General features: G+C 38.4%; 3 protein-coding genes across 7 annotated transcripts; 1 reads left to right on the top strand and 2 right to left on the bottom strand.

Annotated features, from left to right (window-relative positions):
- Window positions 1-13,454, bottom strand: ccar1 (cell division cycle and apoptosis regulator 1). 4 transcript variants are annotated; one of them, XM_077729253.1, is made up of 26 exons: window positions 13,397-13,454; window positions 12,334-12,500; window positions 11,479-11,654; window positions 11,314-11,403; window positions 11,098-11,130; window positions 10,522-10,724; window positions 10,318-10,444; window positions 10,115-10,240; window positions 9,242-9,437; window positions 9,026-9,170; window positions 8,694-8,849; window positions 8,391-8,616; window positions 8,198-8,311; window positions 7,287-7,453; window positions 6,514-6,724; window positions 5,354-5,437; window positions 4,333-4,521; window positions 4,080-4,271; window positions 3,131-3,367; window positions 2,925-3,057; window positions 2,663-2,745; window positions 2,279-2,422; window positions 2,090-2,210; window positions 1,836-2,018; window positions 770-975; window positions 1-647 (listed from the first exon to the last, which is right to left on the bottom strand). In XM_077729253.1, exons 2-26 carry the CDS (start codon window positions 12,449-12,451, stop codon window positions 573-575), a joined length of 3,735 nt encoding a protein of 1,244 aa, XP_077585379.1. In that variant the 5' UTR covers window positions 12,452-12,500; window positions 13,397-13,454; the 3' UTR covers window positions 1-572. The 4 variants fall into 4 exon arrangements, with proteins under 4 accessions (XP_077585379.1, XP_077585382.1, XP_077585383.1 ...); XM_077729256.1 differs by having other exon boundaries at window positions 2,279-2,419; XM_077729257.1 differs by having other exon boundaries at window positions 9,026-9,158.
- Window positions 12,847-26,673, top strand: LOC144205130 (transmembrane protein 150A). Of its 2 annotated transcripts, XM_077729259.1 has the most exons (9): window positions 13,329-17,024; window positions 17,114-17,143; window positions 17,976-18,042; window positions 19,701-19,748; window positions 21,001-21,063; window positions 21,145-21,212; window positions 22,914-23,044; window positions 24,824-25,001; window positions 26,062-26,673. In XM_077729259.1, exons 3-9 carry the CDS (start codon window positions 17,978-17,980, stop codon window positions 26,247-26,249), a joined length of 741 nt encoding a protein of 246 aa, XP_077585385.1. In that variant the 5' UTR covers window positions 13,329-17,024; window positions 17,114-17,143; window positions 17,976-17,977; the 3' UTR covers window positions 26,250-26,673. The 2 variants fall into 2 exon arrangements, with proteins under 2 accessions (XP_077585386.1, XP_077585385.1); XM_077729260.1 differs by lacking the exons at window positions 13,329-17,024; window positions 17,114-17,143 and adding an exon at window positions 12,847-13,322.
- Window positions 13,646-15,966, bottom strand: LOC144205129 (NFU1 iron-sulfur cluster scaffold homolog, mitochondrial). The gene is made up of 8 exons (XM_077729258.1): window positions 15,860-15,966; window positions 15,413-15,498; window positions 15,201-15,336; window positions 14,947-15,013; window positions 14,651-14,762; window positions 14,507-14,570; window positions 14,247-14,421; window positions 13,646-14,079 (listed from the first exon to the last, which is right to left on the bottom strand). Exons 1-8 carry the CDS (start codon window positions 15,952-15,954, stop codon window positions 14,011-14,013), a joined length of 804 nt encoding a protein of 267 aa, XP_077585384.1. The 5' UTR covers window positions 15,955-15,966; the 3' UTR covers window positions 13,646-14,010.
- Window positions 26,674-27,209: the final 536 nt, after the last annotated feature.

Genomic DNA, 27,209 nt, shown 5'->3' with positions numbered 1-27,209 from the left:
TGCACTTGAATACAAAAGGGATTTTAGTTTATTCAACACATTTTCCAACAGTGGAAGCCATATTTACAGGGAAAGTCTTCTGCATGAGCCTCATAGCCATCCATCCATATCGTCAATTAAATATATTTTTTCTAAGAATTCTCATGCTCATAAATAGCATTATTGCCGATTAGGAAAAAATGTAACCTCCGAATAACGGACACTATCACACAAACTGGCACAATAGAATAATGGAAAACATGTTAGAAAGTGAGGTCATGACAAAATAACTAAAAGTGGAAAACTATATACATGGATGTTAAAAAAAAAAAGAATCACAGCAAAGAAATGGCCAAATAATCAAAAATTGTTTTAGTGAATATTTACACAAAGACACTTAGTCTGATAAGTCAGTTTTATGACAGCAGTACAGAACTTTTTGTTTCTGCTAATGGCCACATGAAAATCTAAAGTCAACAATCAAATTAGATGGCATTTGTATGCTCAACAGTTCTGTGTGGACTTATTCGATCAGTTCATCTGGGGTTGTATTTGTTTTTAGCAATGCATGGTGGGTACTCTTGTACACAAATTTAAGAGGTTATTTGTTCATCCGCGCCATTGATTTGAAGCTGTGCAATTTCCCCATCGTCATTCCCATCATGATCCTGGAAGGGAAACAATGAATTCACGTGTTTTTACATCATACTATTTGCAGTATTCAATACAACTATTCTTGTTACAATGTGAAGTATAAATGATTTATCATGCAGAATTTTCAAACAACTACCTTTTTCATCACTGCCATGAGGCTTTTGACCGTGTCGCTCAGGGTCTTGCGTGTTTTGGCAAACTCTTCGCGGTAAACACCGTTCTGCTCCTCAGCATCCTTTTGCCGCTTCTCAGTTTGCCTTAGGGTATTTTTGGTCTCATCCAACTCCTTGGACAAGGACTTGTTTTCTTGTTCTAGTTGCGCTTTTACCTTGGCGTCTTCCTCTAGAAAACGAGTTATAATATTAGAGCTTGGGAATATGATAGTTGTTAAAAAGCAAGTATAACTTATCATAGATATGGCTGATCTCGTAAACTGTTTTTTTGTTTAAAAATTATTGTTAAGTGATCTCTACACTGGATAGCAATTCAAAATTGGTGCTCAAGACCTTTAATAACTCATTTTTCAAAAACTTTTAGCAGATTCAAGCACTTCCAGCACCTTAAAACATACTCCAATGTTCTTTTGTTTTTCTTCTAACAATTGAGCAGAAATAGACCATGGTACCTTTTCCAAGCACTCTGACGTTTTGCCAACGTACAGTTCGCCGAATGGACATTTCTCCGAAAAAAGTGTTTAATTTATTATTTTATGAAACAATTAAAAGTGGGGATGTTTCTCTGTGTTGTTTTTTGTGCCGAGGTGGCAAAACACACAATCCGGGGGCGGGGCAAGCGCACGAAACCCGTTTTGGTGAAACGTCCATTCGGCGAACTGTCCGGTCACGCCTTTTCCACGAGGATGCAAACATTTTCCAAAATCTTCTATGACCCTGGAGGTTCAAGAAATTTAGTTTGAAACCTCTTGATTTGTAGGGTTGTGTACAGTGAGCATTTTGTGCCAAACTGTGAATCTCCAATTACAGAGGTGCTGGAATAGTGTTGATATGCTCTGTTCGGTGGACAAGTGTCCTACACGGGGGGAAAAAAAGTGTCACTTCTGGTGCTTACACCCTTGTTGAGGTGGAACATGAACTGCAAGGGGGCCTTTAGGTTAGCAAATATTAAATGAAGGCAAGCCACATTTCATCTGAAGGTGGTAGAGTGTAGACAAAAAACAACAACATCTAACATGGAGTACTCACCCATCTTGCCATCCAGCACCATGAGCTTCTGTTCAATTTCCTCTCGACCCTTCTCGCTCTTCTCCAGCTTCTGCATGAGGCTGCTGAGGTCCACCATGGCTCCATTGTAAACGATCATATTACTAGACTCGTAGGTTTCCGAGTGAGTACATGACTTTGAAAGTGGAAGAAGCTCTCGGTTTCCTGTGGGAAAGAAAAGTGAAACATTTTAGGGTTTATTGCTCTTGAGCTGTGAGTGCCACACCTTTGCTCACCTAAAAGGTTTTCTGTTTGTACTTCGGTCGGGAAGACATCAACATCATCTTTTGGCCTGTCTGTGAGCTTGCGGTAGTAGCACGACTCTCTGACGACCGGCTTGTTTAGCAGCTTTTTTATCTGAAACAGATCAAAGAGATGTAATAATGACCGATTCTAGCATTTTCCAGGAACACCGCGTCTCTCACCTGAGCGCGTGAAAGGTGGAGCCCAAGCGTGTACAGAATTTCCTCCACGTCTTTTTCCAATAGGTAACCCCAGTGACTTTGGTCGAAGTAGACAAACGCCATCAACAGCTCTTTGTTCACTGTGACCATCTGCCTTTTGTCCTGCTCAAACAACGAAGGAAAAAAATAATTCAAAACTATGACAAGCGTATTCCGCGATATCTCCATTCCTGTCATCTCATTTCGATGTTTTTCAACGCTCATCAATACATTTCCGATCGCGACTCAGTACCGAAAGATCGTCAAAATCAGGCGAGCACTCCATTTTGTCTAAATAAGACTGGCAAAATGGATTGTACATCTATCGCCATCAATGGCAAGTGAAGTAAAAATGAAGCAGACTACCTTATCTTTCAAGTTCTTGTCTTTTGGCGATTTGCGGTCATCTTTGCGATCTCTTTTATCTTTGTCATCGTCATCATCTTTTTCTAAAAGATAGGAATGGAAATTATTCAATATGTTCTTTTCAGATGAGACGATTCAATGATTTCAGTAGAAGCCTCAGAAAAAAATGGAATGGTATCCATCACAGTGTCAGAGTGGTGCATGATTTCTCATCATTGGCCATAACTTTAAAAAGGTTTGATTTTTTTTGTCGATGACATACCATCATCGTCGTCGTCATCGTCTGCGTCTTCAGCATCCATAGGGTCGTACTCGTCCGCATTGCCCGTGCTGCCGCCATCTTCGTTCTCATCTTCGTCTCGTGACTCCACGTTCTTCATCATTTTGTCGTCGGTCTGGTCATGCGTGCACATCAAAAGTGAGCAATGAAAAAAAAGCAGATAACATTGCCAGATTTGCACAAGTTACCTTTCTCCTGTCGACCTCCTCCTCCTTTGCTTTCTTTGACGTTGGTTCGTCAATCTCCTCGTCTTTCTCCTTCTTTAATTCCCTCTTTTCTGGGTCCTTTTTCTCTGCCTCTTTTTTGGCCTTCTTCTCCTTTTCCTTTTTCTCATCCTTGGCGGGAATCGCAGCGAGGGCTTTGTATATCCGATAACCAAAATCTCTCTGCAGCATCTCGTTGAACAGCTCGGCAAAGAGGGAGACCTAGAAGACAAGACGGCACTTTTTTCCCTCTGATGACCACAGCTTCTAGCAATGTTTCCCAACCTTCTTTGAGCTCGGGCACTTTTTGTATTTAAAAAAATCTCAGGGGACCCACCATCTGAAAATCTTTTAATTTAAAACGATGTCGCCTAAATTATTAACAATAGTCATCCTCAAAGTTTTATCAGCATAAACCCCCAAAACTATTACAAAATCCATTTTTTTAACACTGACCCAATGTCAACAAAAGTAGACGTGTGCCGACCCTGTACAACTTCTGGTTTCGAGTGATGCAAAAATAGGTAATTAAATGTTTTTAATGGAATAATTTTATGACTAATATTACATAAATCTATTACGCAAAAAAACAATTGCTCACACAAACTTAACATCGCCAGAAGATTGATGATGTTGAAACCAATCAACCTCCGCTTCATGTTAGAGAAAAATAAGCAACAAAATGAATTTCAGTCTGAATCTTATACTATAATCTACAATTCAACATTCATATTAAGAATTTTAATCTTGAAATTGTTCAACTTTAATCTTGTTATATTAATATCAATTTCTCTCTCGGAATATTACATTGTATGACTTCTTGCAATTTTTGCAACACACCTGACCATTGCTCACGGTACAGTGGTTGGGAAACACTGTTCTAGCAGACATAACTCATGAGTTGCTCTTGTGAAATTGCTTTTCCCATTCTTACCTCAAAAGAGGTCTCCTTGTTATCCTCCAGCCTGTAGTCGAGCAGAACACTGAGGGACATCACACTACAGTCAAACTTGCCATTCTTGGCGGCCCAGTTGGGGTGAACGAGGATGGTGGGCTCATCAGGGAGGATGTAGCGCCTCTCCCGGCGTTGGCGCTCTAACTCTTCTTGTCTCTTTCTTTCCTCCTCCTGACAGAGAAGTCGTTTGATCAACTCCACACCGCAGTTGGCAAGAAAATATTTCACATACCTCTTTGTCCTCCTCTACGCGGCATGGCTCTTCTTCTTCAGGAGGTTTGATTTCAGGCTTCTCCGGTTCTTTGGACTCTTCTACTTGTTCCTCCACCTTCAGCTGCTTGGTGAGTCGGGCAATCAGCTGCGACTTCAAGCCCTTCGAGCTGAGACCGCGACAGTCCAACTCCTTTCGTAGGTCGTTCACCTGTGAGACAGCGTTGCACCAGTTAGTTATGAAATGCACCTCATTTATCAGACTGGGCTGCTATTTTCCCTAGCCATCCACTTCAGCCCAGCAGGCTTAAGCTACAGTATGACAAATTCAGTTTATTCAAACAGAGGAAAGTTACTACCTCCCCATTTTCATGGCAGGTTGCAAGCTATTATTTGTGCACTGCCATAAACTGTAGTATACCATCCATGTGCCTACGTTGTTTTCATTAAGAATAATCTAATCAAATTTATATGCCACAAATGTATTATTTGTATCGACTATCGATTAGCTGTTGCAGCTTTAGAATATACACTGCTCCTTCGCTACTTTGCAGTTCAGCCACCGCGGAATCAGAGCTTTGCGTTTTTTTTTGAAAAAAATATAAAAAATACAATTACATTGAGGCAACATATTTTAGTTTTTTTTGTTATAACATGAATTTCACTCTCTCTACCCATATTCTATATAGTGTACTGTATACAGGGGGTAAAAAAAACTTAAATTAAAATTAAGCATTTTCGAAGGGGCATCCCTACTTCGCGGAAATTCACTTATCGCGGGTGGTCCCGGTCCCAATCAACCGCAATAACCGAGGGATCACTGTATTTATCCCAGATCCCTGCACTTTTTTGAAAAGTTAAGGTAAATGTACCAATCCATCCGTCACAGAAGTCCCAAAAAAAGAACACTGAATGAGATGGAACTGGAATTCAATGTAGCAAAACTTAAATTGTATCAGATCATCGTTGAATCGATCTGACACAGAGTGTAGCTTGCAACTAAAAACAATTTGAAAGGCATCTAGAAAAACCCAAAATGTTACCTTCATTGATTTCGGATCAAGTTTGGTCCAGTGGGTAGGGATGCAAATGTCCTCGGCTTCGTCACCATCCTTTTCCTCTTCCTCCTTGAAAGTCGGCAAGTCAGATAAAGAGGAGAGACAGGATAAAGTCAGCGTGTCACTTGACATCCACCTAAGCCTTCAAGTTGATCCGTGCAAGATCACAAATGTCTTCGAAACAACAAAACCAAAACAAACAAACCCCCCAAAAAAATCTCAATCTAGCGAGCTCGACTGTGTTTTAATTCCACTGATACTGAGGGGTACACAGGGAAGCTCTCTAGCCCATTAACAACCAGCTGCCAATCAATCAATCTGTGGAACACAAAAAAGGTAAAAAAAAAAAATGAATGAGGTGTATCTGTAGCATAAGGAGATCTGCTCTCCGAGGCGGGTGAGGGGAGGCCCTAACGACTAGCCGGCTTTGCCAATTACAGGGGATTTAGAGAACTACATGAGACGTGTCATTCAGTGCCTCGGAAGCGCCCACCTCTACATGTAGTCCAAATGAAAAAATATAAAAGCCAACAAGAAGAACAGACAAGGAACACTTGACTCAGGGAGGGGAAGGTTCTCGTTTCACAATTAAATTGGTGCGAGTAAAATCATATGAAAATAAGACATTTCTACAGCAAACACATTGTTGGCATGCAACTGACTCCACAGATTCCAGCAGTAATCCCGTTGGGCATGCCAGCGTTCCAAAAACAATCACTGGTTCAAATTTTGCAAATCACTTCAGATGAAGAGGAGATGGCTGGGAATTATCAGCAAAGAGCAGAAACAAATGAAAACCATTAGACCCAGGTTAGCAGCACATTAGACAAGCTGGAAGCTGTTTTACCAGTTGCAAATGAGGAAGGGGGGCGTACACAAACACAAACTAGTCTCACTGCTTCCACTGTGTGTCTGCTGGATATGGGGGATGGTGCTGAGTGGTGGAAAGGAGAAGAGGAGGAAGGGGAGAGGTGGAGGAGTAAACAGAGGACGACTAGGTGAGCTTGGCCGGAGTAGTAAACTCCGTGTAATGTGTATATTTTTTTTGGTTTGTGGTGTGAGGTGTGTGTTTTATTTTTTTTTGTAATTCCTGTGCCTTCCTGTGAGAAGCGGAAATGAGAAGAAAGGGATTAGCGGTTCAGTGCCTGTTCTCCATCTGCCTCCTTTCGTTCGGCCGACAGCTTCTCAGCCAGCTGCTCCCGCAGTCGCCGCGACAGCGCCTCCCACTCTGAGCGGGTAGGAAGACAATGCCATACATCCGGAAGAAACAAAACCACTGTCTCCACATGAGCGGGGACTGTCCGCCCCTTGTGGGTCTCCTCTGGCCGGTGATAGCGAATCTCTGCAAAACGATACCTGTCGCAAAGGAAGAGGGGTGCATTGGAAAGAAACATCCGGGTCAGGGCAAAAGCACAACAAGAAAGATAAACCCCACCCCCCACCCAAAATCCCCACGCACACAAAACAGAGGGGCCCAGTCTCCTGCTTTCCAAAGGTTGTCACTGTGATGGGAGCCACTTTGAAAAGGTTGACAAACAAGTGACATGATATAAACCAGTCTAAATAACTTCACCCCAAACCCACAATCAAGCTCGTCCTTTAACCTAGGATTCATTTGAGTGTGCAAACAAGAAAAGACCATGAATGACCAGTTCTATTCATATGTAATATCTTTAAACAGACAACAGAGGATCACAAAAATAAAAGTGACAGCGGTGTCGCCTGCTTGCAGCCACCATCCCGTGTTTGTTTTGTCATCACGACGGAATGAGTCAATTTTGAGTGTGTGACAAAGAGAGAGCGCCAAAACAACCAAAGGCAGTACATTAAATGATGTCAAATGAGTGGTAACAAAGCAACAACATGAAGATCATTTGTGAGTTTGGCACTTGTAATAACATTTTGAAAGATGTCTTACCACTGGGTGCACAGACTAAGATCTATGCCTGTCAGTGCCCTGCAACAGCGTATAGCTGTCTTTATGAGGACAGAGGGATCCTTTTCTGGCTCGTCGCCGTCCAGAGAGGGAGACCAGTGGCCACCGATGGCCATAGCCTCGTCTTTGCCCCTCATTCCCACTAAAAACTGAAGGTCAAAAATACAGACGGAGTACAGAAGAAATACAAGTCAGCGACAACATACAATAAGAATAAAATGTATCGATCAAATTGAGATCCAAAGCAGAGCTGCTATCGAATTACTGTGGCTGTTGGGGCTCCTCCAATAATGGACACGCTGTAATATCTTTTTCTTATCATTTGTTCAACAAACTATTTTCGATGCCATTGTTGAAATGACTGTTATTCTTCTGCTGTGTATTTACATTAGTTCATCACTGATGGACAGCCAATTAATTTGAAGAAGAAGGGCATTCAGTAAGTGCCAGCTCCCACAGTCCCAATTGATAGGACGTCAACCGTTGTCAATGGTAATTCCAGTGCATGACCATCTATGTTTGTCTGTTTGCAATAAAATTTCTTTAAACACTGTCTACATTTACATGCAGATAATTTCAATATCGCTTGTTTTTATCGAATAATATATATATATGTATTTTTTAGATGATTCATATCTGTTCATGTCCACAAGTATATTTCTTTGGTATAGCAATGTCATAAACCACATTCTTATGATATTCGATAAAACTCGCAAAGTCCAAACTTTTCACTAATCACTGGTACCTTCTATCGCCATTAAGCATTTAAGTCACATTGGAAAACTCGAGTCATCGAGTCAACTAAAGCTGAGTTTTTCGAGTTATCGTTTCACTCTTCTGCAGTCAAAGCTAGGCTGATGCCAGAAGAGCTTTTACTACACTGAACGGCATACCTTGATGAGTCTTGCGGGATGCTGGAAGGAGTCCCTGACCTCCTGCGAATCTTCTGCCAGGGCACATGATTTGTGATACAACTCCTCTAAACTGGGATTTGCTAGTAACATTACCTTGAAGGGGAGAAAAAAACAGACCTTTAATAGCCCTCACAGCATCTCATTATCATAAGGGAGAGCACGCAGTCCTTACCTTCGCACTATATGTGTGGTTTGCGTCAGGTGGATCCAGCACAGCGGTATTTTTGACAAAAGGATCCACCTCCTTGTGCAAAATGTGGAAGTTGCAAATGTTATTAAATTGAAAGGGTCGAGTGAGAGGAAATCCGTCCACCCAGGTGAAGGCGGCCCCAAAAAAGTCACTGGGAATATACAGACTCTGATAGCGCCGTCTCAGCTCCATCATATCACAGCTTGGACTAGAAAAGGAACAAATATCATAACTCACAATGAAATTACATTTTCTGGAGTGATCCAGTGCAAGAGTTTCACTTACGTGTCCAAACTGAACTTTGAAAACTGGACCGTGTAGCGCGGGACAACTCGGCGTGGACGTCGCGGTGAGCGCTCTCGTCTCGGGGAACGCTCCCGGGAGCGTTTTCGGACAGGCGAGCGCTCTCTCGAACGCCTGCGCTCTCGTTCTCGGTCCCGGCTAAACAGACGAGAGTATCAGCTTCAGAGAAAAAAACACATTTGACATATTCATCATCATCTTTCAATATTATTGACGTTCACCAAAATCAACCCCATTATTTGCCATCCCCTATCATATCGACCAGCTCCCTAATATGCGAGGATATAGTAAAAAGCTGGATTATTTCCAATCACCTGCGATCCTCCTTGCTGCGCAAAATGAGCTCAGGCGGGCGGTCGTTGCGAGGAGGGAAGCGCGGGGGCGGCTCAATCCGCCTCACTGGCTGCGGCTGTGGCATGAGTCTAACAGGGGGCTGAAGGAGACCGCCTGGAAACACATCTACAAAACAATGTTATATTGCTTTGAATGATAACACACAGGAGAATGTCCTGTGGAGAGCCCGATTATACCTTTGGGAGGTGGCTGTGGCAGCAGAGGCTGGGGCGGGTTCTGCAGGAGGGGACCTAGTGAGGCGGCGGACAGCTGGGCCTGCAGCAAGGAAGGTGGTGGATTTGGATTTGGGGGTGGAACACTGAACGTGGTTGGAGGAGGAAGCGACTGAAGTATGGGTGGAGCCTTCATCATGTTGGGGGGTGGAAGATGGTTCTACGAGGAAAAAAGAGGAAATATAAAGATGAATAACGCTGGAATGTCAAAATTATCAACAACGCTGAAAATAGGGCTACCACAATTAATAGAAACTAGCATTAACTTTGTACAGTGCTTTACATGTAATTCACCTAGGGAACTATAGTGGTGGTTAAGGTGTTCCGGGTGGGAAGGTAATGCTGGGGAAAAGCCGAAACTTTTTGTTGTTGGTCCAGGGAATCCGATATGTACGTTCTTTTTGTGGTGGAATCAACCTCAGTGAAACACCACGGTTTGGCTCACCACCATAGACTCCAGTTACCGCTCGCTACAACTTTGAACATTTGAATTTTTTTTCATGTAGATTGCTGGGAAAAAAAGCTTGATTTTGGGGGTGGAGGATTGTAGTTTTGATACAAAATCCGGATTTAGTAGTCTGGTAAAGATTGATATAGTATTTATAATATTTGGCAGCATTTCTGCCTCAACATATAATAGGGCAAATGACTAATTTTCGGAATCAAAAAAACGTCTGGAAGGTTGACAGCGAATGATCCCTGCCAGCCTCTCTCAGTCAAAATGATTTAGACATTTGGCTCCATCAATAGAAGACAATAAGTCAATATTCAAATGGACACATAAGGGAGGGAGGTTATCTATCTTTAGACAGTACGCATATGACATGGTGTGGTTACATTTTGTCTGCTGTCCACTCCAGGGTGCATGTCAGAATATCGCAGCTGAATTCCCGGCTCATTGTAAAGGCCGCCCAGCTGCTGGGAAACTTGAGGTAAAGGTTGAGGCTGCTGCTGATGCTGCTGGAAAGGGATTGAGAACACAGTCATTTGGCTGCCAAAATCGGCAATAGGTAAATCTAATCTGGGGTGAAGGCTCTTACCGACTGGTTTGAAAGTTGAGGTAAAGTCTGGATGCGCTGCGCATTCCATTTGAAGGGTAGGTTGGCATTGTACACAGCTTCCACCAGAACCCTGTCACCCACTTGTGGCGTCTTACCTTTGACAGCACTAGACAATGACACACGCAAACCATCATTATAAATTTTTGTCAGGAATGGAAGCGGAAAAAGAAGTCTGTCCTTTACCTTAACTGAAAAAAAACGTCCTCGTCCACAAAGCCAAAATTGTCATGCAGCTTGTTGACCACCCCAGTGAAGACACGCTGCTTTTGAGGCTGCTGCTGCTGTTGTTGTTGATGGCTTGAGCGTGGCGTTGGGTAGGAAACCGTGATCTGGGCCGTCTGCTGGGGATTGGACAGGCTCAAGCTCGTGGGCAGCGCCACTTGCGGCTGAGGGATAACAATCAGAAGTGTTGAGGGTTTTGCCACATGAGGCAAATGAATTCATTGACGGATCAGAAGACCAATCTATTTTCAACTAGAAGGCATTGGAATTCAGCCCATCCTATCAAAATGAATTGAACAAAGGCCTGTGTAATTTTTCAACCAAGACCATAGATTAAAAAAAATCTTTTTCAATGATGCATTTGATCGATCAGTGTGGAAATGCAGTCTGAATAAATAAGTGGTTTAAGACATTTATTACACAGCAACTGCTGGACTGGTAAGTTAAAACCAAAATATAAATGAATTGGAAAGTCACCAACAATGCAAGCCAATGTGATAAATTATTCTAATCAGGTTGCAAATGATATCAAGTTACCTGAGACAGAAGTGCCGGTTGAGGCTGTGGAAGCTATAACACAATTTTCAAAAGAGTTAGTAACAATATCAATAATGAAACATAGTTATAATAATCCATGAAAACATTCAAAAAGTAACCAAAATGTTCAAAAAGTTACCAAAATTGCAAAGTTCACACTACTTGTTATTTAACTTGTCCAGTCAATGTGTAATGAATGCAAAGATACTGTTTCACCTGATGAGGCACACCGTACAATTGCTGTTGTGGCGGTTGTGGGGGAGGCTGCTGCTGCTGATATTGCTGGAGGGCAGAATTTATCTGCGACTACAAGAACACGAGTATCTAATAAAACACTTGGGATACAAACGGCTACTCAACCCTTCCCCCGACGCGACCGACCTGCTGCAGTGCGGCGGCAGCTGCCGCTGCAGCCTGCTGCTGCAAGGCAGCCGTCTGCTGAGACAATTGATAGTTGGCAGCGGATTGGTTGCCAAGAGATGCAGCGGCCAATGCCGACTGCTGGGAGTAGACGGCAGGGGAGGCTCCCAGGAGGGAAGGCTGCTGAACACCAAGAGCTGCAAAACAACAAATGATTACAACAATCGATTGGCTCTTTAGCTTGAGTAACAATAAAAAATTTAAAAAGTCATCAAGGGGAACTTTACAGACAGTCAGACATTTCACACTCAGCTAGACAATGTATATGAATAGTAATCACAGCATACAAGCTGGGATAGCAGAAGTGTCATATGCAAGGCCTTTGCTTTACAATTTATAAGAGCAATCTGAGATACATAATGACAATAACAGTTGGCAAGGGGAACAAGTGACATGACTAATTTGAAATAGTCAGTCTCACATTTCGGAGATCGAGGGTTCAATCCCAGGTTCTGACCTTCCTGTGTAGAGTTTGCATGTTATCCCCTCAAACACATGCACGGTAGGCTGGTTGAACACTAAATATGCCCTTGGCACGAGTGTGAGCGAGAATGGTTGTCCGCCTCCTTGTGCCCTGCGATCGGCTGGACACCGATACAGGGTGTCCCCCGCCCCTGGCCCGACGTCAGCTGGGATAGGCTCCAGCACCCCTGTGACCCTAGTGAGGATAAAGCGGTTGACAAAATCAATGGATGAATATAGTAAAGCACAATAGGCCTTTATAAGTTAGGAAAAATCTTTTAAAACAGCTGACACTGCAAAAAACATCTTGTCTTCCAATTACAGGCACTCAATGACAATATGAACTAAACTCACAGTGCAAGTTGATGTCAAGAGACTGGGCCGTATGGCCTGTATGACCGGGCTGTGACACGGCAGTAGTGGCAAACTGAGTCGCCCAGGGCGGATTTTTCTGTCCCCCGAACTGGGCCATGACTCCCCTGACTAAAGGTTAGTCTCCAGTCTCGTCTTGCTGCCTATACCTTCAAAAGAAAGACGAACAAAACATGCAAATAAGACTCATCGAACTGCTCATGACAATTCATAAAGCATCCATGCAAACAGGTTATTTATAGAAACAGTCAAGTGTACTTTGCATCAAACAAATGATCTGTAGACTATGAAGCAGAAAGAAAACCACGAGGAGACAAGGTGAGCACGTGGGCCATTGTGAACTTTGCAATACAAAAAAATGTCAAACTATGACGTTTAATTGGACTGAATACGTAAAAGGAACGGGACGCAGATGAATACATCCACGCTTTGAAACGCTTTATTATAGCATTTGTTGTTCCCGCAAAAAGACTCCGGATTGTAATCAACGTGTTCGTCATTAATGTACCTGAATATACATGCAAGTTATTGTATAGTTATAAGTCTAGTTATGGAGGCATTTAAACTTCAACGTGTTTTTAAATAGTATCTGCTGACACTGGCAATCCCGAAAGCTATCGGGCTACGCTTAGCCACGCTTAAATGGTCTTAGTCAAACGCAGTATTGCAATGTTTTCAATAATATTACCGTTGCAAAAATGCATGCGTGTGATTATATCATCATGACGTCGTGCGCAAAGCACGTCTTGCTCCAGATCCAGTGAAGGATCAAAAGGTAAAACGTTGTCGACAAACGCCACGAACAGCAAGAAGAATTAGCATTAGCCATTTTGGCTTTTCGGCCACACTGCCTCGTGTGGGATTCATTATGGAGGCCTCTGCACTCCATTTGCTGAGACGATCATCACCAGCACAAGCCAAGTAGCTAACAGCAAGGAGGCCGAGTGAAAGCTAAGTCACTTCTATAACAAGTTGAGTAAATTGCGTGCTTTTGTTCCATCTTTTTGGTTTATTTTTTTTTAAGAAGTATAGACGCTTTACTCACCGTGGTCCACTGCACCCGGTCGACCGTTACAGTGAACGCTACTGCGCTTGCGCGAGCCAGTAGTTTTTTTTTTTAAACAGAATGTTTTACATTGCGCTAGATATCTTATCTGCTTTTAAAGGCTAAAATGGCGAGCAAGTTCATATAGCGGCCATTTTAAGACACTTTAGAGATGCAGTAATTTTACTATCTAAATCTAGGGGGATCCTTGTGAGGATTAGCAAAAACTATATCCAAAAACACAAGTCATTGTCCATTGACTGTGAACTTTATTGTGATGCACACAAGGGAATACATACAAAACAGTTAATTGTACATTTCTGTCTGAATACTCCTTCTATAAAGTAGGAATTACATCTTCATTACACATGTACCTTCCAAAAAATACAGTATTCATAAAGCATAAATAAATACAACATGGCATTTCTAACCATCACAGCCAGATTTCACTGAATTGGCCAGTAGTTATATTAACTAAATGTGCATATGTTAAAACATTTCTGTGAGTTTATTTTGATATAATTAGCAGGCACAGGTAAACGCACAGCTTTGTGTCTCCTCGTTTCATTGCGGTGCATGGGGATGATCAATTAGCACAATTGTTACTTAACCTTTCAGTCTTGTAATTTGCGTTCCAGCTCTGAGAAAACTTTCGCGTTGACTTCGTCGACCTCATCTTCCACCTACGTACAAAGAAACAAAAAGCCAATGAAGTTGAAAATAAAGCCTGTTGTACAAACAAATTAATGTAATGAATTACAAACTATTCCAATTTCAACTCTGTTGCATTTATATTGACATTCTTTTTTTTCTGATCACCTGTATGGAACCAAAAACTGTTAGAAATCACCTGCTCCACTGCCTTTACTTCTGGAATGTAGAACTGCATCATGTTCTGTATGCCATTCTTTAATGTGACCGTGGAACTTGGGCATCCTGTGCAGGAGCCCACCAGTTTTAGCTGAACCGTCCCCTCCACAAAGCCTTTAAAGATCACATCCCCGCCATCTTCTTGCACAGTCGGTCTACAACATGGATGAGAAGAAAAATACAAAATATTAATCTGGGAATATTTGTTCTCAATTTTCATCATTCCTCATTTGAGCACACCTGATTCGGTTGTCCAAGAGTTCCTTAATCATCAACACTACTTCATCATCATCTTCAGAAACACCTACGTGTAATACAACAAATGTAATATTTGAAATCAGATCCAATGTTCCTTAATCTCAACGGACACGTTACTATACTCACTACTTTCATGATGTACTACTCCTGTTGTGATTGGCTCACCACTCTCAAAGAATTTTGCCATGGCCTCCATAGCATTGTGTTTGATCTCCGTCCATGACAAATCCTCGTCTATCTGTTGAGGACACTACAGTGTTATTTAAGTTCTGTATACAGTGATGTTTTAAGATACAAGTAACTCATAATGTGTCTCTCAGGCTCTTTTCGGGCAGCTAATTAACCTCCAATTTCCATGAAGTCATAAGTCCAGTCACTTGTATCTCAAAGCACCGCTATAGAAAAGCTGAAGTAACGCTTACTTTTGTGACGGTGATAAAGTCCGGACCGAAGAAGACACTTTTGACTCCTTCAATTTCAAAGAGGTCTCTGTAGGACACAAAGTTGTCATTTCATTGTTTTTTTAAATTATTTTTTTTAAATCAGACATGAGCAAAAAGAATAACGAGGTGCAGATGCTGGTTGGGTGACTATAAGATCACATAAAATCAAATCAAAAAGAGATCATCATGCATGTGCAATGTGAAAATACTCAGAAGCCAATTTCTCTCCAAACCTGGCTAGAGGTGAACACTCCGTTGAGCTCTGAGATGGAAAATCCATCGTCCCCTTACCCAAAACTGGCTTATCTGGGATAAACTTCAAACTTCTTGGGTTTGGGGTGTCTTCAGTGTAGATGGAAAGATGTCGTGCTGAAAACAAAACAAAAAGGTCGGGCAAATTAAAGTAAGTAAAAGGATCCAAGGAATAAAAACGATAACTCCTCACTTGGGATGTGTGAACTTCTGTTTGTGGGTTCACAGAACAGTCTCGGAAACTGGCTGTGGTATGACATTCCAGTCCTCTCGGTAAACCTTCAAGAAAGTGAGGCATACTCAAGAGTGTGAAACAATATGTACGTGTAGGTTTAAATCATGTTACTTGTTTTTTTTCCAATGCATTACAGATCAAGTATGCAGTGTGTAATGAATCAGTAATTTAATTCAAAACGACACCAGGAAGACAATAAAACACCGGAATTACTTAATTACAGGCTAAAATAATTGGCTTTTAACGTTAACGACTAAGATTAAAAATAAAATAAGAATGTAGCGGTTTCCTTTCAGCAATTGCTTCAGTAAACTTGATACTGCACGGTGTAAACACGTTTACATATTCATGATAGCAGCTGTATAAAAGACCGACGGAATGATATGAATATTAGCAAGTTCAAACCGAATAAAAGTGGCATTTCTCGCTGTTCGCAGCAACTTGCAGAGAGGCCATCTCGCATGCACCGCCATCTTAAATGTTTTGATAAATGAGGACATGACGTCACACAACCTCCCAGTTTCCTGCAAAATAGTAGCTTTATTACGAATGAGTAAAATATATCATATAAATTAAATAAAAAATTATATTACGTTAAACTTATTTCACAGTAACCCCTGTGAGTATACGCGTTACAGAAAATTAATGAATAGTCAACTAGCCAAATAAATCTTATTCACTACTTAACAAGTGACTCACTCTGGCCTCGAACTAATTAGTATTCAATCAATGTTTTGTTTTTTTTTAATCTGTGTTTCTTCACAACGTGCTGCCCTCAACTACTACATCACTAGAAAGAAAATGTGTTTATTTAACATGTTTAAAATAATTCCAACTTTTAATGACTGGGTACTTTCACATTTAACAGTTAACATTTTTTTTAACCTCACTCATCAGCTCGGAATTTAAGAGAGATCCCAACTTGTGTAACCACAGTACTGGTTTTAACATTCATTCATAGTCCGCACTGCACAAGGGTTGTTGGAGTCCCAGCTGACTTTGGGGAGAGGCAGACAACACCCTAGAATGGCTGCCAGTCAGCCACAGGGCACAAAGAGAAATACCCAATCACAATCATACTGCCACCAGCGGGAATGCCTGCAGGCACTGAAGTTAGGCGAGTTCACCACTACAAAATCAAGCAGCCCACTAGATCAATCATTTGGTACATTATATAGAAGTTGCATATGTTAATTCTTTGTATAATTGATAAACAATGGGACAGCATTCCTTTTTCTAAACTTGAGAAACTTGTCTACTTGACCCTTAGAAATTTGGAGACTCATGAAAGAACAATAAGATATGCCTCGTTTCATTATCTTCTGTACTGTGCGGCATTGTAAAAGTTGCCGGAGCCTATCCCAGCTGACTCCGGGCGAAAGGCTGACTACAGCCTACATTGGCCAACAGTCAGCCATAGGGCACACAGACAGACGACCATTTGGATTCACAATCATACCTCTAACAGCGGGAATTGAGCCCGCACCGGACCACACTGAACTCAGTTGAGTGAACCACTACACCGTCAAGCGGCCTGCCTGGAATATTTGGTGCATTATATAGAAGTTGTGTAAGTTAAAGCTTTGTATATGTATTTAGCTAACAATGGGACCGCATTCCTTTTTCTAAACTTGAGGAACTTGTCTCCTCACCCCCTAGACATTTGGAGACCCATGAAAGAAGAATAAGGTATGCCTCAAGGAAGTGAAAATACCCTTGGCCCGACATTTTCTTAGATCTCTTGGCAGCATGAAAATCAATATTTTTTTCCATTAAATCACACATTTCCTCAGCTTTTTTTTGTAGTGGAATATTGCTGTGAAAATACAACTGTGTACGCGATACAAAGATTGTTAAAATGAAAGAAAAAAGACTATTTGTAGTGGATTCGTGTTGCGTTTTGGAAGCATTTTCTTTATATGTGGCACGACAGACCAGCCACATGATAGAAAAAAAATAAAGACCAATTGCTCGTTCAATGAAGTCATTCCGACCCAACCCAAAGTATAATGCCAATTTCCTAATTCTTGTTTGATACCAGCGTTCTTCTACATACCAGTCAGTCTGAATCATTAAACAACATCATGCAAATACAACAAAACCAGGTTATGCCAACCCATCCTTAAGCCACACACCGTTGAGTCATAAAAAGCAAGACTACAGTACAGACACCGTACATTTCCAAAATAAAAATAATAAAAACTACAATTTACAAGCTTCTTTAAGCAGCATTACAATGATGACCTCAAAGTCTGACACTGCATCAAAACAAAATAACACAATTAAAGATAATAATTGGGTTTCTAATCACTTGACAGTGACAGTAAATCCTGAAAGGTAGTCCAACCAATAACAACAAAGGAGAGGTGTGGTTTAAAGTGTAAGGACGGACTCGTGCAATGAAACCCAAACCATAGAGCACGCAAAGTAACACTTCAGACATTACCCAAAGCATTTCATCGAGTTGGCAGCAAGAAAGGACACATTCATTCACTTCTTTTTTCTTCTTTTTCTATCTAAGACATGGAATTGTGGCTCTTCTTCCCTGTCGCTCTCTCATTGACATCCTTCATTGGAACGTGGGCTGTGTGAGTATACTTGACTGGTTTGCTTTCTTGGATTTTTTTTCTTAGTGTTCCTTCCTGGCAACACAAATATTCTGAAATATAACATTTGTACATTAATATTACCAAACTACTGTATTTTCCGGACTATAAGGCGCACTTTAAGTCATTTTCCCCCCCACAATAACGACCTTGCCATATAGTACGCTCATATGAATTTTGTTTCTGTTTACTGACTTTGGACCAATTTTATTGGTGTATGACTGTATTATACTGCTCTAGTAGAGTGAACAAGACACTTATTCATCAAACTCAGGAAAACAGCATATTTAATAAATTTACAATTCATATTTGACATCACAATATATGTATAATACACTGCAATTGACTGGCCACCAAGTCACAGTGTCCCCTGGCTTGTGCCCATAGTAAACTGGGATAGGCTTTTGCACCCCCAACCATTTTCAAGGGTAAGGATAATGAAAAAAATAAGATACAGTACATTATATTTCTGTATTTTTTTCGGTAGAGTCAATAATTGAGGACATCGTTTTGACATCATTGCAACAACAAATGACACTTTTGTTTAATTAAAATAAAGCAAAAGGAAAAGATAGATAACGTCATTTATTCAATTCAAGTTATATGAAGAAAAAAGCAGATAGAAAAATTATTAAAATTATGTTATCTATAAACAATTTGAACAGTAAAATTTACTGATATATCTTTAATGTCTACATATATATATATATATATATATATATATATATATATATATATATATATATATATATATATATATATATATATATATATATATATATATATTACAATTTTAATGGTTCGAATAAAGAGTGGGAGGGAAAATGTCAATCCTTTCACTCATTTTCTGCCATCGACAGTCATAAATGTCTAATTCTCATCTGATGTTAATACAAATCTGTAAAAGTATACAACTTCTTTCCTTAAATGTCAAAAATGACAATTCATGTCAAAACCCACCTTTTTAAAGTGGCTTTTAATTTATACTATTTAGTTTTTATCCGTTCATGTTTAAATCGTAGGTTTTATTTTGTTTGTTTTTTGCCCTTAATTGCTTAAAATTTTTGAACATCTTTAAAAACAATTTATTATTATTATTAAGCCTTTTGAACTGGGAGCAATCATTCACTATCTATCACCGACTTTGTCCATAGCAGGCAATGAGTTAATTAAAAGACAGAATGCGCACTTTCAGAAACAAAGATAAAGCTGGCAAATGTCCTTCATTTTATCGTTTGTCACACAAAATTCAAATTTGCTGACCTGACATTTCCCCCCCTCTTCAGAAGTGATAAGATTACGTCACTAAGAACACATTCTGTAAAGGAGAATTTTCTTTCGGTTTTAAATTGAGTAAAAGTTTGCATGCTACGAAGCATAACATTATTATCTTTTTTTCTCAAGTGAGATTATACATTCATAGAAGAATCTCATTTGACGTCATACAAATCTATGGGACATTTTGATTTGTCCAACTCTGATATCACTAAGGGAACAAGACGATCTTTTCTATTGACATACTGGGGCATGGTTGACCTGATATAAAGTGATACAAGACTTTTATTTTCATAAGCAAAGGAAGATTTTCTTCTAATACGTATCTGAAATGCTGTTAACACTTGTTTGATGATCATCTACAGATACGGCTTGGCCTTCTCCAACCAACATGTCTGCTCGCTTGCTGACTGGTGAGTTTGTGCTCTTTGGTGTCTAAAGAAAGACCCAATTTTGATATAAATACAACTTTCATAATTTATCAATTAATGTAGGGCCAACAATTAGACCAAATTACAGCTATTTGAGAGCTGATAAACCCCTGATAGACATTTTATACTTATAAATTCAAATCCTCTTCTTTTTAGCTTCTTAAATATAAGTAAATATTCTCTTTCTATTTATTTATTTCAATTAATACCAAATTACTCACATTCCAGATCACAGCAGCTTCTGTTTCTTCATCATACACAAAATTAAATGTATTTTACTGTTTCTTTTTGTATATTTCATTTTATTATATTATATAATAAATAAATATTTCATTATTTTATTTATTTATTATACTTTAGTGCATTTTAGTTAATTATCTTAACTTGATTTAGCATCTAACTGAAAGAAAAAAGAAAAGATTCTTAAATACATGACAACACTGTAAACAATTATAAAATGTTATTACTGTCTTCTTCATTTATCGACTTGATAAAAGCAGATGTTTTTTTTGTAGTTAAATAATTTATTCTTTATTCGTTCCCTTTGAAAAATATTTAAAATTCTCATTTCCTCGAATTCAAAAAGGAAAACGGGGCATAATATTTCTTTTTATAATTCATTTTTTTTCTATTTTGAAAAAACAATAAAACCACATTCTTTCATTTAGGTATGTTTTTAGGACAGGGGAGTCAAATTATTTCTTTTTTTTGGACAAAATAGGTTGCCGTAATTAATCGCAAGATTTCTTGATAGTTGATGGATCATATTTAGCTATGAAAAATTTTCCAAAATACTTTTTATAGGAAATTTTTCTTATTTTTCTTTATTTCTTTTAATCGGTTTTAATTAAAAAAATATATTTTCTAAAAAAAAAAGACAAACGAATAAATATTTCTTTAAAAAAACCTTTTCATCATTTGTTTTTCCATGTTATAAAGACAGTAACTATGTTTTAACAAATAGATGTCTTCTACATTAAAAATACAATGAAAAACTAAAATATCTACTAAAAAACTGAAAAAAATGTCTTTGCTTATAACAATTGTATTTATTTGTTATTTTTTTCAAGGAAAAAACAAAAAAAAAATCTCTATATATTTAAAAATCTTCATTTGAACTTTTTCATAAAAGATGACGTCAACACACATGATTTACTTTCGAGGGTTTCACAAAGTGATGTTGCCCCTGGGCCGCAAGTTTGACACCCGTGAATTATACAATGTTCTTTCCCAGGTGGGGGGAGAACTTCTGCACTATCAATCACACCACCAAATGCTGCAAAGTTCCAACCATAAGGTAATACGATTTACCATGAATCTTGTGATGGTGATGATCGGAGCTACGGTTTGAATTTTAATGAGAAATGTAAACGTGCAGCACCAGTGGAACCGACGGCCCAGAGAATTCCCTTTTCACAGCCACCATCAATGCTGGTTCCTTTTTGTGTAAGTAGAGATAACTTTGCGTTTTTCACGAGTGTTCGATGAATGTTTAAGGATCCTCTACTGTCAATTCAAAGTTTGTACTAGACAAGTTGAACACAATGGCGGCAACAGACGTTCAAATAGAAAATCTCATCTCATTTCATCTCATTTTATGAACCGCTTTATCCTGACTAGGGTCGCAAGGGGTGCCGGGGCCTATCCCAGCTGACAAACAACCATTTGTGCTCACACTCGTACGTAGGGGCAATTTAGAGTGTCCAATCAGCCTAACATGCATGTGTTGGGAATGTGGGAGGAAACCAGAGTACCCATAGAAAACCCACACAAACATGGAGAGAACATGCCAACTCCACACAGGTGGACCGGCCTGGATTTATACCCAGGTCACCCACTGTGAGGCCGACGCGCAAACCACTCATACACCGGGCCGCCTCAACTAGAAAATCTCTTTCAAAATTGATTTAAATTAAAAAAAAAAGTTTTTTTAAAATCTTAGGCTCAAATTAGTATTTCAAAGATGCAGATTATCATTTTGAGAATGTTAGGGGTATGAAAGTATTTTGCGGGACATCTGATGCATTGTACAGTGGGACAGAATTTTTGGTATTACAATTAAAGTAATTTATGAGCCCAAATTAAATGTTCATCCACATTTGATATACGTGAGGGGGTGTGAATGTGTAGATTGTGGACATTAAAAGTATTTTGTGGTACTATGTTGTAAGCAGAACTTGCCCTTTTCTGTTGCAATAGATAAGTAATTTATCTACATTTTGTAGCCCCAAATAATTATTTCTTAAAAGTTGTCACATTTTACATATTTTAGGGCAACAACTTATTATTTCTGACACATTTGCCTGCTTTGAGGTTATAATTTTTGGGGGGTTAGACGAGATTTTCATTTTGTGAATTATTTACCAACTTTGTGGCAAAAAATTAGTATTTTGTGCGCATCTGATTGTTTTGTGGTCACAAATTAACATTATCATTTAGGCATGCAATATTTTTTTGTCTGCAAACTGAATATTTCATAGCTACATATAAATGTATATATATATATATATATATATATATATATATATATATATATATATATATATATATATATATATATATATATATATATATATATATATATATATATATATATATATATATATATATATATATATATATATATATATATATATATATATATATATATATATATATATATATATATATATATATATACATTTATATGTAGCTATGAAATATTCAGTTTGCAGACAAAAAAATATTGCATATATATATATATATATATATATATATATATATATATATATATATATATATATATATATATATATATATATATATATATATATATATATATATATATATATATATATATATATATATATATATATATATATATATATATATATATATATATATATATATATATATATATATATATATATATATATTCAAACAATCAGGTGGTCACAAAGTATATATACTACTCGGCCCAAATAGGAATAATCCGTGAAGGAAACTAAGGAAACTATTGCATATTCACAATTAAATATTCACATTATTTCAGTTTTATGGCTTCAATTACTTTTTATTGGCCAAATATTGGGTTATTTTTCATTCCCATAAAATGTTTTCTGTTCTGCACTTTCCAAATGCACTGTATAACATGATGATCTCTTTTAGTTCTTCTCTTCTGCATGTTCCACCATGCTCACATCCTGGAGAAAAACAAGAATCAAGCCATTTTGAGCAAGTTGGCGCTAGCCTTTGGCGTGGCCGCCTCTTTGGGATCATTTACTGCTGGAAACTGCAATGTAAGTTCCGCAACAGATACCAAAATACACTTCAAACATCTATATTGAGTTCTTGTTTTGTTACGGAACCAGTTGTTCCTGTTTAACTATACAATTTACATCTTCTACTGATATACAGTTGAACAATTGCACTTTGGCATTCTGGACTTTACTTGCACAAAGATTTGCATTTTGAACATAACTCAAATATATTTGCCTGAGCCGAACGTTCACTTGCATTTTCACACATGGAACTGTTGTTAGAGATATAGTTTGGTACAGGGGACCGTCTTGCCTGAAGGAAAAACATGCATGTTAAATACCTGAGGCATGACGTACGATGTGTGTTTTTAACGTACCAAAAAAATGTCAATGAAGCATCCCTGCTTGGCTACTTTGTTTGCCATGTGTCAAACTCCCGTCCTTGGTCGTTACAACGTACGGGTTTAACAACTGCAGTATCAGGTTATTCAATGGCACAAGTCAGAAGAAAAGTATAGTGATGACATGATGAAGGAGAATAGTTTCGACATACGTCAGAATCTTTTCCCAAATGCTGCGCTTCCTCCGTCACACAGATTTAAATATTATATTATAATAAACTGTTTTTACCAGTTTTCAGGATGTTAAACACATTCACAATTTTGGCATGGATATCAAAATAGGCTGTTGTGAAAAGTTTCAAGGGTTTTTTTAATGTATATTTGCAATTTGAGCATATTTGCGGCCATGTTCGGCTGTTAATCCAAGCAAATACAAATAGGGTTGACTATATCTTTGTTAATATTGATACAAATAACACAGCAATCTACTTGTGACAAAATAATTGAAACATGATGTCATATGAAAAGAATCATTTGCGTAATAAGGAAGCTATTTTTCTGTCTAATTTCCATGACAGAGCTTGCATGACATGATTTACCAGATTTGATCTGACCTTCAAAGTGATAAATATTACAAGGCGGAGGTAAACACAGCAGTGTATCTATGTCAAACGTGCTTAGTCCACAACTACTCGATATATATGTACAAATATCAACAATTATAAGTGACTGGGAAAGTATCTTCGTCCCATCTACTTTCAATAAAAAAGTACTTTTATTGAGAAGTAATTGCTTTATGAGTCACAGTAATTAAGCCTAGATTTCTGAGATGTGTAGCAATATTGACGTGTTAGAAATAAGGTTCATCTACAACATAAATAAATACACTGGAATTGGATTTGTGGCTCATTTGGAATGGCGGCCATGTAATAGACATCATTTTTTTTTTTACTCAATACTACCATGCACAATCAAAATTACCCAACTTAAAGAAATCCCCAATAAATGCCCAATAAAAATGTCATGAATAACATCACATACTTGTGTTACTTGGTTAGCTACAATCGATAGTAATACAACAAATAATAAGAAAATGTCATCTATAAACTACATAATACTATTAAAAATGTGCATATACATACGTGTAATGGGTTAATAGCAAGGTACAAAACATAACATGTTTTTAAAAGTACTGCCTTGGCATTTTAGTAATGCATAGTGACAATATAAAGTAAATTCACATGAAAAATTACAAAGTACAAGTGTGCGCGACTGCAGTAACAAAAATGTTCTATATTTTTTGTTAAAACAAGACAACTAGTTACTTTGTTTAAATTGCACTGAAGATAATTGTAATATTTTTCATTTATTTGTTATAACTTAGTAAGAACCATCTATATAAGCTTTTAATTGGCACTCATATTGCTCTCCAAATCGGTTACCGCTTCCTTTAATTGTATTTTTTCCTACCCTGCAGCCCGGCTACCTGACCTTATGGCACCATGCGGCGGCTGGTGTGAGCTTCACATGCATCTGCTTTTACACTTTCCTGCTGACGGTATTAACCAGTCGATGTCTGCTGACGGGCTATGAGAATATACTCTACCCGTTACGTGTGGTGTCCACTGTGCAACAGATCATCCTGACACTTTGCTGTATCCTTTTGTAAGCAATTCCTCCATCATTTCCAATATAGGCAACAAGACCTGCAATTCATTTGACTGCTACCAGCCCCTTCCATTTCAATGGATTGGTCTATTGCCATTGACAGGTCAAATCTGATCAGGGCTTGGTATAATAACTAAGACCGGGGCCTTTCGAGCCATGTGTGTTGTTGTTTTTGTCTGCTAGGATGTGTCTCCTTAATCACACTGTTATTATAATAAATCATTTTTTATGCCCAAGCAGCCATGCCACCAGCACCCCGCCCAAATTCCATCCCCCAGGCTTGAACGTTTATCTTTGATATGGGCATGAAACACAGCACTTATGTGTACAATGACATAAAAGTGAGCGGTGTTGGAACAGGATGTGTGTAGACCTGACCTGTTCTAGCATGAGATAATGTCCCCCTATTGACAAAAAGGGCTCGGCTACAGCACAAGTATGTCATGCTTGGGATGATCTTTATATGCATTCAAAAGAGAGGAAAAAGGCTCGGCCTGTAAGTGCTGAGACTGAGACTAGTGCTGGGTTCTAATCCAGGTCGGTCAACCTGTGTGGAGTTTGCATGTTCTCCTGGCCTGCGTGGGTTTTTACTAAGTAATCCCACATTCCAATGGCATGCCTGGTAGGCTGATTGGACACTCTAAATTGGCCCTAGGTATGAGTGTGAGCGTGAATGGTTGTTTGTCTCCTTGTGATTGGCTGGTGACCAATCCAGGATGTCCCCCGCCTCTGGCCCGAAGTCAGCTGGGATAGCCTCCAGCACTCTCCGAGACCCTAGTTCAGGATAAAGCGGTTCAGAAAATGAGTTGAGATAAGATGATATAGTATATATGATTTTTTTTCCTCCTAAATATTATACTTACATTTTGTCATACAAGTACTCTAACACTTTAAAAAAAGTTTTTCACACTATAATGTCTGAGAACCAAACATGTATTGACATTTGGCTAAATGACGGTATTATAAAGTTCTTCTGAGAAAAGAGGACAATAACTTTGAGTGTAATACTTAACTGGATTGAAGCCTTAACCTGAATGCGCCCCTCAGACACATTCTGCTACTCACATCATGACTACCACTATGTGCACCTGTCAGCTGTGTTTGAATGGACGCTCAGTGCCAACCTGGAGCTTTTTGAGTTCAGCTACATCGTGGAATTTGGCTTCTTTTCGTCTTACATGGTGTCCAACCTTTTCAACCAACGTGACGAGGGGGGGCCACTCATGTTGGCCTGATGTACAAGGATCAGCTGGAGAACATGAAAAGGCTGTGATGATTTCTGTGAATGTCCATGTTTTTTTTAATTTTTATTATGTCAAACTATTTATATCAAGATGACTCGATTTGCAGATAATAATTGAGATATTAAAATTCTTGAGATACAATGAACGGGACTGAACAACTACAATGAGCAAAAAGTATATGCCATTTATTCATGAATCCCAATGACTTGTATTGCAATACTCTGCCTAATTTTGTACTTTGACGACTACCAAATGGCCAACTAATTTTATAGCTTCCCATGTTGGATATATGTATTTGTGCACTATAGTGCCGATAAGTAGTGTTTGTTTTACATCTTGTAAGTTTCTCCTGGCACAGAAAAAGTGTTCCCTATTTATTTCATTTTTATAAAATTGCCCACCAAACAAAGCACAATGTTGTTGTTGAGATTTTTTAAATTAGACCTATAAAAGTAATAGCTGAGCTATTTGAAATATTGTATTTTCTCGCATATACACTATATTTGTTGCTAAAAATGATGAGTGACAGTATATGCATATATATATATATATATATATATATATATATATATATATATATATATATATATATATATATATATATATATATATATATATATATATATATATATATATATATATATATATATATATATATATATATATATATATATATATATATATATATATATATATATATATATATATATATATATATATATATGCATATATGTGCTTGTAATGATGAGTATATGCGCACATAATAGACTTGGCATGAACGAAATTGAAAGGTGATAGATGAAACGCCATAACGCGAGACAATGCAGCTGATATGATCAGTTATTTCAATATAGAGAAAATAAAAACTGATAAAATGCTAAACAAAATTTATTTTGCTAAACAAAATTCTATTTGCCAATTCAGAGTGTCCAACCTGCATACAATGATTTA

The sequence above is a fragment of the Stigmatopora nigra genome, chromosome 12 (assembly GCF_051989575.1).
Source record: "Stigmatopora nigra isolate UIUO_SnigA chromosome 12, RoL_Snig_1.1, whole genome shotgun sequence".
Taxonomy (NCBI): domain Eukaryota; kingdom Metazoa; phylum Chordata; class Actinopteri; order Syngnathiformes; family Syngnathidae; genus Stigmatopora; species Stigmatopora nigra.
The sequence above is the reverse complement of the archived record's forward strand: the minus strand, read 5'-3'. Positions and strand labels throughout refer to the sequence as shown.

What these genes read in the sequence shown, in the direction of transcription:
- ccar1 (XM_077729253.1), bottom strand. Translation starts at nt 12,451, where the DNA reads ATGGCCCAGTTCGGGGGACAGAAAAATCCGCCCTGGGCGACTCAGTTT. An exon ending in TGTACGGTGTGCCTCATCAG is followed by an intron (nt 11,131 to 11,313) that starts GTGAAACAGTAT and finishes ATTGTGTTATAG; the next exon opens with CTTCCACAGCCTCAACCGGC. An exon ending in ACAAGGAGACCTCTTTTGAG is followed by an intron (nt 3,368 to 4,079) that starts GTAAGAATGGGA and finishes CTTGTCTTCTAG; the next exon opens with GTCTCCCTCTTTGCCGAGCT.
- LOC144205129 (XM_077729258.1), bottom strand. Translation starts at nt 15,954, where the DNA reads ATGTCCTCATTTATCAAAACATTTAAGATGGCGGTGCATGCGAGATGG. An exon ending in ACTTTATCACCGTCACAAAA is followed by an intron (nt 14,763 to 14,946) that starts GTAAGCGTTACT and finishes TGTCCTCAACAG; the next exon opens with ATAGACGAGGATTTGTCATG. An exon ending in AAGTAAAGGCAGTGGAGCAG is followed by an intron (nt 14,080 to 14,246) that starts GTGATTTCTAAC and finishes CTTTGTACGTAG; the next exon opens with GTGGAAGATGAGGTCGACGA.
- LOC144205130 (XM_077729260.1), top strand. Translation starts at nt 17,978, where the DNA reads ATGGAATTGTGGCTCTTCTTCCCTGTCGCTCTCTCATTGACATCCTTC. An exon ending in TTCATTGGAACGTGGGCTGT is followed by an intron (nt 18,043 to 19,700) that starts GTGAGTATACTT and finishes GATCATCTACAG; the next exon opens with ATACGGCTTGGCCTTCTCCA. An exon ending in CAATGCTGGTTCCTTTTTGT is followed by an intron (nt 21,213 to 22,913) that starts GTAAGTAGAGAT and finishes GATCTCTTTTAG; the next exon opens with TTCTTCTCTTCTGCATGTTC.